The following is a 12,812-nucleotide window of genomic DNA, read 5'->3' on the forward strand; positions in this document are numbered from 1 at the left end:
TTGCTGATGCTAACCTAGTCTGAAATACAGCTCAAAATTTTATTTGTGCCACCGTAACACTTTTTGATTCGCAATAACTCTTTTGGCGTGCTGCTGAACGGAGAGTCGGCCGTGGTTGGCCATGGCAGAAAGCTCACTGGAATTCAGGCATTCAGAGACAAAGCAGCAGTGTCACCTCTATAGTTATTTCCATGAAACAGGGAAGGTATGTGCGAAATTTGAACAACATAGTACATCAGTTGCATTTTATATTTGGCTTTCAAATGTGTCAGCTATTCGTGCGCCACCCTGTATATATTTACGATTGCCTGTTCTCATATTTGGCTGAAGATGACACTCGCCAGCGTCGAAACTAGTTCCAAGTAAATGTTATAACTTATTTAGTTTAATATTAGTATTGAAAAGGTGGATTTTTAATTTTACTTACCTATTATTATTATTATTATTATTATTATTTAGAGAACAGACCTTATTGTGTGCTTGTTCTTGATAGGTAAATAGAGTGCATGTGACCACTAGAACTCGAAGAACTCATATTGATATTATGTGAGGAATAATGGGGCGACTCAAGGCAGACAAAAATCATAAGATCTCACGCCCTGCATGTCTGACAGTTTTCATTTCAATGGATGGCATAAATTCTGAGAAGGGAATAAATGTCAGATGATCGTTAGCTATGGACAGTTAAGGAGTAAAATGCCATTTGGAGTTATTATTCAGCCTTTACTTTCATTTGAGTGTAAAACAAAACAACTATAACCCTAGTGCGCCTTGGCCTACAAAGCAACTGCTGCCCAGCCTGAAGGCCTACAGATTACAAGGTGACGTGTTCAGTGCGATGAATCTTCTCGGCTGTTATTCTTGGCCTTCTAGACCATCAGGTAGCTATTGATGTGTGGTCACGTAGAATGAGTAGACCTCAAACCAACCCGCAGATCTAGGTTAAAACCCCAGACCTGGCTTAGAATTGAACATGGAGCCTCTGAGTAAAAGGCAGGCTCCTGGCCTAGACCGTAGGGTTGGTCCACCTGAGTGTAGCTTAGGCTAAAGGAAATTTTGAAGTACAGTATTATACGTGAAGGTTATGTTAGGCGCTCGGCTCTCTAGTCCTCACTCAGCAGGTTTCAGTCAACTTCGTATGTGAAAGTAGTAATATTGAAATATGGAATGCGCTTTGACTGCCTCAATATCTAGTGGTCTCACTACAAAGCTTTCAGTCTTGTCATGCTTGCCACGTTAGCGTGTTGTGTTCAGACGAGTGAATTATGAGACTGTTATGTTAGTACAAACACTTCATTTTTTGTAAACACAGGATCCAATATACATAGCAACACATAGCAGAACTTTCCTCATAATTAATTTGCTTCGTACGTCAAATATCTTGATCTGTACACATTTTTAGGGAAATAAATTACTATAGTGCATAATTACGATTTTCTACGTACACCTTTGTCACATTACTGCAAACGTTTCTTGGGACCACAAAAAAACATGCAAGACAGGGAAGAATACAGTAGAAGCTCGGTAATTTGAAATCTCGCCTAATTCGGATAAGCTCTCGTTCCTGGAAACATGAGGTACAGTTTTGCACTTCAAATATGGATAATTCGTAATTCGAAGAACAATGTCGGTTCCATGAATGAAATTCAGACTTTCAATTCAAAACTGCCTTTATATTTTAAAAAAATTAGTATTTTAGGGAGTTATTTAAATTTCTCCGCATCATGAAAGAACGCATCTTCTGGAATGTGCAGGGGTAGCTTTCTGCACTTTCACTCACTTCGCTGTGTCTACAGAGTGCTTCATATTTGCTAAGTTCAAGTGAAATCTTAATTCTTTTGCACTCAGCATGTTAAGGAATGCCACAATATCACGTAGCAGGCAGTGTCCGGAGAAACAGAATCCACGAACAATGGTGATACTGACAGTTGGCGAAAAAGCGTGGCTCATCCGTTGTTCACACCAAACAATACTGTCAATGCCGATACAACTGCATTGATTTTTATTTTAATGCCGAGCCTAAACGGACTTATAATTTGAAAGGAGAGAAGTGACAGGCGGGAAATCGTACAAGGGTGAGTGTCACTGTGCAAAGCACATGGAAGTGAGAGACTTTCTTCCCTTGTCATATGAAACGTCGATAAGCCACAATGTTGTAAGGGCGTTACACACATTCCCTGCAAGTACAAGGCATATGAAAATGCAAACAGTACAGTAATAGAAGCGATAAAGCATTTCCACAGAGGAGCCAGTATAGATTTCTCCTCGTCTTTGAATAGTGATTTAAAAAAAAAAAAAAATTCACAATGAGACAAATGGAAAAAAAGAACATAATATGGGAAACTTTTATTCCGATCATTTGTAGTAAATAACAGGAACATAAGAACTCACAATTACTACACTCTGTTTCAGTCACCGCCCCCATTATTCCGCACACTCCCATTCTCCCGCAAACCCCGCACCATTTCCCGACTCCAATTCCTTGTAGCAACACATCTTGCGTCTCGACTGCGGGAACAAGTCAGTCGAGAGCTGGACTCCATAGTCAGAGAACGCGGGTGATACAAGCGGGCCACGTAATGTAAGTTAATTTTCGTTCTTCAAAACCCAATCTAAATGTTGTTCCTGTTTGTCACCATTTTCCAATCTTAATTCGATTTCTATTATCCATTTTACAGACTAAAATCAGACACTTCAACTTCAATAATGCTTATGTATGTCAACCAATGTCGGAACACAACAACTACGTAGGTGCTTTGAAAAGTTCTCGGAATGTACAAGAATTAAGTATCTTACCTCAGTGGAACTGCTTTTATTTTTCAACATAGTCTCCCTGTAGACTAATGCATTTGGTCCAGTGATGTTCCAATGCCTTGATCCCATCTCAAAAATGAGATTCCTCCAGACCTGCAAAATACCTCTCCAATTCGGCTGTCAGTTCTTCCCTTGTAGAAAATCTCCGTCCACCGAGGAAAATTTTCAGCTTGGGGAATAGATGAAAGTCTGATGGTGCCAAATCAGGTGAATAAGGTGGATGTGGCAACAATTTGTACCCCAGTTCATGAAGTTTTGCCATGGCAATAACAACTGTGTACGGCGGAGCGTTGTCCTGATGAAAGATTACCTTTTTTCTTGCCAAACCAGGCCTTGTTTCGCGTATCTTTTCCTGTAGTTGGTCTAAGTGGTTTGCATAGTATTGCCCTGTAATTGTTTGGCCAGAAGGAAGATAATCTATCAGCAGAATGCCTTCTGCATCCCAGAAAACTGAGGCCATGACCTTTCCGGCCGAACGCACTGTCTTTGCTTTCTTTGGTGGTGGTGAATCAGCATGTTTCCACTGCTTTGACTGCTGTTTTGTCTCTGGGGTATAGTAGTGGACCCAAGTTTCATCTGTAGTCACAAACCAGCGCAAAAAATCTTGTTGGTTGCACTGAAAACGGGCCAGACTTTGTTCGGACATTTCCAATCTGGTGCGTGTATTGTCCAATGTCAAGAGCCGCGGCACCCATCTTGCGGATAATTTTTTCATACCCAATTCTTCGGTTAAAATATAATATACCCGTTCAGAAGACATCCCTACAGCTTCAGCAATCTCCCGCACTTTCAGTCGACGATTCTCCATGACCATTTTATGCACTTTTGCGATAAATTCTGGGGTTGTAACACTTTTTGGCCGTCCACTACGCGGATCATCATCCAAGCTCTCCCGACCAAATTTAAACTCGCTGGTCCACTTGGCAACAGTTGAAAATGAAGGAGCAGAGTCCCCCAGTGTGTTCTGAAAGTCGGCATGAATTTCTTTGCTTTCATACCTTTCTTTACAAAGTATTTAATCACTGCTCGAATCTCAGTTTTTTCCATTGTCACAAATCACTACACGGGAACAAGAACAAAGAGTCGTCACTACCACACTCCTGCAGCTAGAGCACTGATGCGCCACGTGTTCACTCACAAAGGATGTGTGATAATTGCGCGGGAACCTCGTTGCTCTAGCACTGACATCTAGTGGTGATTCCAAGAACTTTTCAAACCGTCCTCGTAAGCCAACAGTATACAGATACCAGCTCAACCACACCAAAGGACAACAAAAACATTGAAACAGAAAGACCTCCAGCTCAAGACTGTTTTAACGATCAACATTTCACAGTTTTTTAACTTTCATTATGCATTTAAAGAAACTTTTTAACTAACATTTCACTTTGTGTGTTTCCTATGTTTTTAATTCATCATACATGTCTTACTGAGGATGACCCAATGCTGGGTCGAAACATGTCTATTTATGAGTGAAGTTTCGTCTTAATTGGACGTAAAATATATAGTATTGACTAGCAAGGGTTGGCATTTCTGAATTACAAGCTGACAGTTAATTCAAAGTCCAATTTTTGCGTCCCAACAACTTCGCATTAACAAGGTTTTACTGCATATACAGCATCTTTAAATTCTCCTGTATTTCTTTCCATTTCCTTTACTCTTCATTCATATGTACAAAGAATACATGTATGAAGAATATACTGTGACAAAAAAGACTGGAAGTACACAGACCAGCAGGTAGCACAACTGTGACAATGTGGGCAGAAGCCAGGAGCAAGCAGAACAACAGCCCTGGTTAATTTTTGAGGCATGCAATGGGGAAGTTGGTCTAGCCCCTTCAAATATTATGGAGGTGGCTGGAATAATCTGGAAGCCAAATATACGAGGTATTTTTTCTAGAATCTTCTGCTGGCTTATTTAAAGAGCTAAGCTAGGGAGTGAGAGTGATTGAGTAAATCTGTTATTATGTGGAGTTCAGTGAATCGTGGGTTTTGAGTGACGCAAGTGTAATATACTGATATAACTTGAAAACAATATTCTTTAAACCATCGGTAAATTATGCGTATATTGAGCTCGAATTATTATTATTATTATTATTATTATTATTATTATTATTATTATTATGGCTTGTGAGGTATGGTTATGAAGTGTTTACATCCATTTTGTATTATTATTATTATTTGCATAGTTATGCCATATGTACAAATGATACGAGCGTATTATTTGTGAGGTTATATCATGAAACATGTGCTGTATTAAAAAATATATATTTATGTGAATTTCGTTCATGTAAGAACCTGTAATTAATAGTATATAATTTATTATTACCTGTATATATGATGTATAATCCACAGTAACATTGTGCAACACACTGTAACATCCAGAATAATGTATCTTTGATACTAGATGGTTTTAGAATGTTCTTTACATTATAACTATGTTATTAAGCACTCTCGAATTTACTGGAAGATATGTTGTGATATATCCTTCTAGAAGCCTGGCCAGGTTGCCTATATAAAGAGGAAGTCTAGATGACGGAGTTGAGTTATTGTTTAACAGGAGTTGTTCTTGTGTTGTGTTTATGCCGACATGCTAAGTGGCAGTCAGCAGTCAACTGTCTCAAGATGGCAGTCTTAGTCTCCTTGTGCTTCGTGACAGGCAGCTGTTAAAAATGGTGGTTTGTTGATGTGTGTGTTTAATGTGAAGTTAAGATGAAAATTAATTAATGTATGCAACTGACAGTATTTTGTGTGCATCTTTGTGAACACATCAGAAGTACTTTGGTTAATCACCGAGTGTTGGCTTACTGAATCAGTAAGTCAGTGAAATGATCAATCGGCTCTAAGTCCAAGTGAATTCAGGGTGTTATGTTTGTGCATGTTGTGCAGTGAACTGCTCTGAGGATGACACCATGCTGAGAGGCCAGGTTGGAGAGCACATTTCGATGTGCCAGAATGCTAGGTGGCTGGTCAAGTTAGTTTAAGTACATACAGCATGAAGTGGTAAACTGGAACTTGAGTGCATTTGCAAATAACTGTACATAGTAGCATTAATAACTTTAGTCGATAGTAAAACATGCTGCCCCTCTGAGTCGCCATTTTAGTTGAGAACCCTGTCAATGATTTACTACATTTCCCCATTTGCTTCACTTTTTGTTTTTAGGTTTGTTTGTTTGTTTGTTTGTTTGCTTGTTTGTTTTACTTGTGTGAAACTTGCCGATTTTAAAATACATGGCTGAAGATGACCCTACGCAAGGGCCGAAACCGGTCCCATACATATGAAATGTGTAGTTTTTAGTTATTCCATTTAATTTTGTATTGAAAGGTGGATAATTCTTCTCCTATTCTCCTTATACCTTTGTCATGTTAAATGCAAATGTTTTGCAGGATCACACAAAAGCAGACCTCCCCTGTCTGTACTTGCCTGTAAAGACAGCACTCAACAAACTATGTGTGCACAGTAGTTCTCATACACACCTGATATATTTTTTGTGCGGCGGGTGACTAGGGTGAGTGATCGACACTGCAGCAGATACGTAGCTATTATCTACTAGGACCCAGTGTCGCAGATTGACAAAGTCCCGACTTGCTACAATACCTCCTCCAGCTTCTGCAGTCACTTGGTAGATGATATCTGTTTGGTCATCAATAACCTGATGAGACAATGTTCAGAATATTAAATTTCTACAATAGCGTAAGTGTAAAGTAGCATTCAGCAAGAGATGTCAAATCACTTTACTAACCTCCACACGTTTACATTTGAGGATAGTAGGGTTCCAGGAAGGAAGATCTTCAATGTCATAAAACAACAGATCCAGCAACTGGGAAGGTAGCACATCAATTACTCCCTAAACAAAGAGGAGTCGCAAAATTAAAGCAAAAGTTGTTCTGATGGTACAACAGAACAAAAGGACATTAAGTTTCATGAAAATTACTGGAATACCATGAAACCAATTTATGAAACCCAAACTGCTCTGTCGGCCAACACTGGAGAATGAATACCAAGCTAATTTTGATGTTTTCTTATTCCCATAAGTTTACAGCAAAACATGTTTACTTTTACGAATAATTGAGAGAAAAGTGAGACCTCTTTAGTCTTGCTCATTATGGTTTTAAAAAATTTTCCAATATGTTAAAACAAAATGTTTAGACTATAGAAAGATAGGGATATGAATAGAACACACAATACGATAGACATAATGAGAGACCAGTGCTGGAAGAGAGAGCAATAGAAAAGGAGACAAGGACAAACATGAAAACAGAACAGGAAAAGGACAATCTCCACATCTCCGAATTTCTACAGATGTTCTAACATCAGTATGTCTGAAGTACACATTTCTTTAAAAGTCATTCACAGGGCAATAAAAACATGCTGAGCTGCAGCTTGAGGAACATATTTTTGTTTGTTATATTGCACAAATTTGTAGCATTATTTATTTTCAGTTTGGGCAGCTATGGAAAAATCATGCTTCACCTACAAAATAACCTACTTTTGAGTGTAACCAATAACAAAGACTTTCATTTAAAAAAAAATCCTGTGATCTATTTAATCTATAAAATCACAAGCAAGGAAGAAACTTATTGTAAAAATGTTAGCACCTTTAGGATGAAACCTGATTTTGATTTTAGATTACTATTTTAAAATTTCAAGTCAGTTGTTATTGAAGTGACAGAAGCTGATGTGTTTCATAATCTACCACTTTTGGATAACATGAGTGAAGTGTGGAACTATTTCCAATTGGATTCTGTTGGCGACAACCGTGCCATTTATTTTTAATGAACATCCCAAAAAAGATATCAATGCAGTGTAAATGCAACAAGGGAAGAAATGGCAGTGGAAGAGCCAGTGGCTGTTCATTCGACTTTGAAGGCATTAACCTTGTTATCATCATCAACATCATAGTACTCAAATATTAGCCAGCCTATTCTCACATCTTTTCTGGATGGTAAATCCAAATTTAAACGAAGAAATAATCAATCAAAGGTAATTACCAGGAAAATAGCTTACATGACATGCAAAGGCAACCACCCATTCAGCATTATAGAAGATAAAGGATTTAAGCATTTGATTCAGCACTTTGAGCTTAGATATACTGTACTTGTTGTTTGTTGCTGTTGCTTGTTGTTTTAAGGGGCCTAACATCGAAGGTCATTGGCCCTTAGATATACTATGCCTACTTGTAATAATAATAATAATGTTATTTGTTTAACGTCCCACTAACTACTTTTTAAGGTCTTCGGAGACGCCGAGGTGCCGGAATTTAGTCCCGCAGGAGTTCTTTTACGTGCCAGTAAATCTACCGACACGGGGCTGTCGTATTTGAGCACCTTCAAATACCACCGGACTGAGCCAGGATCGAACCTGCCAAGTTGGGGTTAGAAGGCCAGCGCCTTAACCGTCTGAGCCACTCAGCCCGGCATTGCCTACTTGTAAACTTGCACTTTAAGGGGTAATTTTGTACCATTTATGGAAAATTTTTGTAGCACTCCAGTGGCATTTAAGGGACTAAAATAATGTATATGTACGCTGTAAGCGCAGAATGAACCAATTTGATAGTAGGATAGTAGCCCTGGCAGAAGAGACCAACTTGCATATGGATAAGGCCAAATGATTTGGGTTAACAAATCTGATTAATATTGTAATGTGGAATGTCAGAGGTGTTAGGATGGAGGGTATCTTCAGGAAATACAGGAAAAAAATATGGGTGTGTAAATTATTCAAGGGATTCAGATAAACAAACATGTTATTTACATTTAAAAGATGCACAAAATATTGGTTCAACTCATTTGGAGTCATGGTCATTTGAAAGCATAAGTTTTCTTCTGAACAGTCAAAGAGAGTAAACTACTTCAGGCAAGTTGGACATGCAAGTCTGAAGTACACACACTGGGAAATATCCTTTCCATTTTGAGCTGATGATAAGATCTGAAGCAAAATAAATATGAATAAAATAAAGTACCAAGTTCGTTACTAATAGACATACTGAGAAAAAACAACAACAAAAAACCCACCACCCTTTACTTTGACAATGCTACCAGCACTGCAGGAAAAATTGCTCCTGCTATAACAGCTCACATCTCTTCATAAGAAGACATCTTCACTCCTGTTTAAGGTATCCAAGATTCCAGTTTTCTTTTTCATAGCTCTTTTCAAAGATATCATGTCCCAAGGGTGCAATATCCATTCACAAAGGAGTTCCACTGGTGGTTTCTGAATCTTGCCCATCTGAATAAGATTACGCACACTTTCTGCCATCGAACAATGATTAAATTTTTTGGAGATTGTCCTTGAATTGTTTATTTATCGAAATGTCCAAAGGTTGAATTACCGATGTCAATCCACCAGGAATCACTGCCAAATTGGTTTTCATGGTTTCCAATCATTTCTTAGTGTCAATCAATCAACCAATCAATCAATCAATCAATCAATCAATCAATCAATCAATCAATCAATCAATCAATCCTGAGCTGCATTTAGGGCAGTCGCCCAGGTGGCAGATTCCCTATCCATTGTTTTCCTAGCCTATTCCTAAATGATTTCAAAGAAATTGGAAATTTATTGAACGTCTCCCTTGGTAAGTTATTCCAATCCCTAACTCCCCTTCCTATATATGAATATTTGCCCCAATTTCTCCTCTTGAATCCCAACTTTATCTTCCTATTGTGATCTTTCCTACTTTTATATACGCCACTCAAACTTATTTGTCTACTAATGTCATTCCAAGCCATCTCACCGCTGACAGCTCGGAACATACCACTAACATGTTATAAACCTCATATTAGGTCCGTATTGAAAATTTAACAGTTCAACAATGATAAAGGTGTTTTAATTTATTCCACCTATTCAATACTTATATTATCACGTATAGTTGTTACATAATTAAATTCTTAGTTACATGGGACATGTTTCGCCCTCATTTAAGGGCATCTTCAGCCTAAATACAATAATCAAAAATACAACTAAATTAAAAGTGGAAGTTAAATACAATCATCAAAAATACAACTAAAATAAAAAGTGGAAGTTAAACGTTTAGTCTGTTCTTAAAATTCAGAACAATAAAATTGTGAAAAATGATAAAATAAAAAGATGCTAATGGAAAACTGTCTTATGATTAAACTATAATCTTGTCGGAGACTAAAACTTCTATTAAAATTCGAATTACAACAGTTCATATAAAATATTGGAAAATCAAAGTGGTAGTAATAAAAAGCCAACGACATGAGGGCGTGTACACAAGCATAAACTTGATTGTCATGAATACAATCTTTTCAAGGCCGCTGATGAAATTCGTAGTAAGTAAGGCAGAAGCGTCTATTGAAAAATTGTAAGAGGCCGTTAGCACCGGTAGGTAATAAAATGGCTGAATCCTTGCCAGAAAATGTCAACAGATGCAGAAATAAGTTTTCTGTAAGAGAAGGAAAAGTAGAAATAAGAAATTGAACGTAAGGAGAGAATTCAGTCTTACATAATTTTGAAACAGATGAGGACTTACATGTAAGTGGAAGTTGTTATTTCTTAACTACTGTTGAGTTGGTTGCTGCCCGTCTGTTGGCTCTAAGTCTGGTGTTATAACTGTGCTGCAGAGGCGGTAGCGAACTCGGAGGGGAAGGAATAGGGGAGTGCGGAAGGGAGGAGAGGATGGGTGGAGTCAAATGTGACGAGGCTGACAAAGGGGCGGAGTCAACAGCATTGCTGGAAGTAGGCCTAATATCTGTAGGTATGGGAGGAGTATTAGGGTTTGAAGAATTAAATATATTAGGTATCCTAAATTTATTCGAACTAACTGACTTTAATAATTTCGGCATTAATTCATGTAACATACTTTTATTGTCCGTGGTTTCATTGAGATTCTTTTGCTTATTGTACGTCTGATCTAAATAGATGTATAAACTTTCTAATTCATTCAGCATTCTTCCTTTTTGTATGTTTCTAATTATCGTTAAGTCTTTCTCTATGGATTCAAATCTGTGGCCAGTCTCCCTCATATGCAAACTCATCGCTGAGTATTTCCTATGTTTTTCCGCGTTAACATGTTCCATGTATCTTGTCATAAAATTTCTCCCAGTCTGTCCAACATATGAAAAATTACACTGAGTACATTTAAGTCTGTATACTCCCGATCCTAAATAACGATTCTTATCATAATTAACTTTTTTATGATTAAAGAATATGGACTGGTTAGTATTAGTAGTTTTAAAAGCTATATTAAAATTATGTTTCTTGAATACGCTAGTAATCTGGTGTATAGCTGGATTATTAAAAGTGAATGTAGCATACTCAGTTTTTTTGGTCTTTTCTGGTATCAGATTCGTAGATAATTTGTTCTTAATTTTATTGATTAATTTGTTGATCATTTCTATTTTGAAACCATTTTGTTTAGCGAGGTATCTAATATAATTTAATTCTTTCTTCAAATTCATGGGAGATATTCCGATTCGTCCGATTATCAATTGCCGTAATTCTCCCACGTATAAAGTCTCCAAATACATTCACAATTTTTTGAAAAGACATTACACTTTTAATAATAAACAACCATTAAGAAATTCCATTGACTTGTGTGACATTTTGCTTGGATTTGGCGTACTACCAAACCAGATGATGTGTTCGTATGACGTAGTGAATATGTTCCCGAATATTCCGACAGATAAAACTATTAATATCATTCATGATAATATTTGTAAACACAGTAATCTTAGTAAAATGGAAGTAGAAGAATTCACTAGATTGTTAAAGTTCGTATTAGACAATAACTACTTCACATTTAACAATAATATTTATAAACAGAATGGATTAGCAATGGGTGACCCAATATCGGGCATCCTTGCCGACATATTTATGGATTCAATCGAACACAATGAAATAATAGCAAAAATTAAAGGAATAGATTTATGGTTGAGATATGTAGATGATACATTTGTAATCATAAACAAAGATGTCACTAATAGTCAAGAAATCTTAAATAAATTAAATGAAATCGAACCTAATTTGAAATTCACGAAAGAGGACGAAGTCGATAACTCATTGAATTTTCTAGATGTAACAGTTACGCGTAAGGTTAACACTTTTGATTTCCAAATATTTAGAAAACCGACACAATCATCTACAACTATAAACAATTCCTCTTTACACCCGAGTCCACATAAACAAGCATCTTTTCACAGTCTAATTTATAGAGCATTTAGAATCCCTCTATCTCCCATGAATTTGAAGAAAGAATTAAATTATATTAGATACCTCGCTAAACAAAATGGTTTCAAAATAGAAATGATCAACAAATTAATCAATAAAATTAAGAACAAATTATCTACGAATCTGATACCAGAAAAGACCAAAAAAACTGAGTATGCTACATTCACTTTTAATAATCCAGCTATACACCAGATTACTAGCGTATTCAAGAAACATAATTTTAATATAGCTTTTAAAACTACTAATACTAACCAGTCCATATTCTTTAATCATAAAAAAGTTAATTATGATAAGAATCGTTATTTAGGATCGGGAGTATACAGACTTAAATGTACTCAGTGTAATTTTTCATATGTTGGACAGACTGGGAGAAATTTTATGACAAGATACATGGAACATGTTAACGCGGAAAAACATAGGAAATACTCAGCGATGAGTTTGCATATGAGGGAGACTGGCCACAGATTTGAATCCATAGAGAAAGACTTAACGATAATTAGAAACATACAAAAAGGAAGAATGCTGAATGAATTAGAAAGTTTATACATCTATTTAGATCAGACGTACAATAAGCAAAAGAATCTCAATGAAACCACGGACAATAAAAGTATGTTACATGAATTAATGCCGAAATTATTAAAGTCAGTTAGTTCGAATAAATTTAGGATACCTAATATATTTAATTCTTCAAACCCTAATACTCCTCCCATACCTACAGATATTAGGCCTACTTCCAGCAATGCTGTTGACTCCGCCCCTTTGTCAGCCTCGTCACATTTGACTCCACCCATCCTCTCCTCCCTTCCGCACTC

General features: G+C 36.9%; 1 protein-coding gene across 4 annotated transcripts in view; it reads right to left on the reverse strand.

Moving 5' to 3' along the window:
• LOC136874066 (steroidogenic acute regulatory protein-like) overlaps window positions 1–12,812 on the reverse strand; it is a 158,812-nt gene that overhangs the window by 14,170 nt on the left and 131,830 nt on the right. For all 4 annotated transcript variants that reach the window (XM_067147588.2, XM_067147586.2, XM_067147587.2 and 1 more), the window contains 2 exons: window positions 6,554–6,658; window positions 6,288–6,463 (listed from right to left, as the gene is read on the reverse strand). In XM_067147588.2, coding sequence (XP_067003689.2) covers window positions 6,288–6,463; window positions 6,554–6,658 — 281 coding nt within the window. The remainder of the gene's footprint in view (window positions 1–6,287; window positions 6,464–6,553; window positions 6,659–12,812) is intronic.

Source organism: Anabrus simplex, chromosome 5 (assembly GCF_040414725.1).
Source record: "Anabrus simplex isolate iqAnaSimp1 chromosome 5, ASM4041472v1, whole genome shotgun sequence".
Taxonomy (NCBI): domain Eukaryota; kingdom Metazoa; phylum Arthropoda; class Insecta; order Orthoptera; family Tettigoniidae; genus Anabrus; species Anabrus simplex.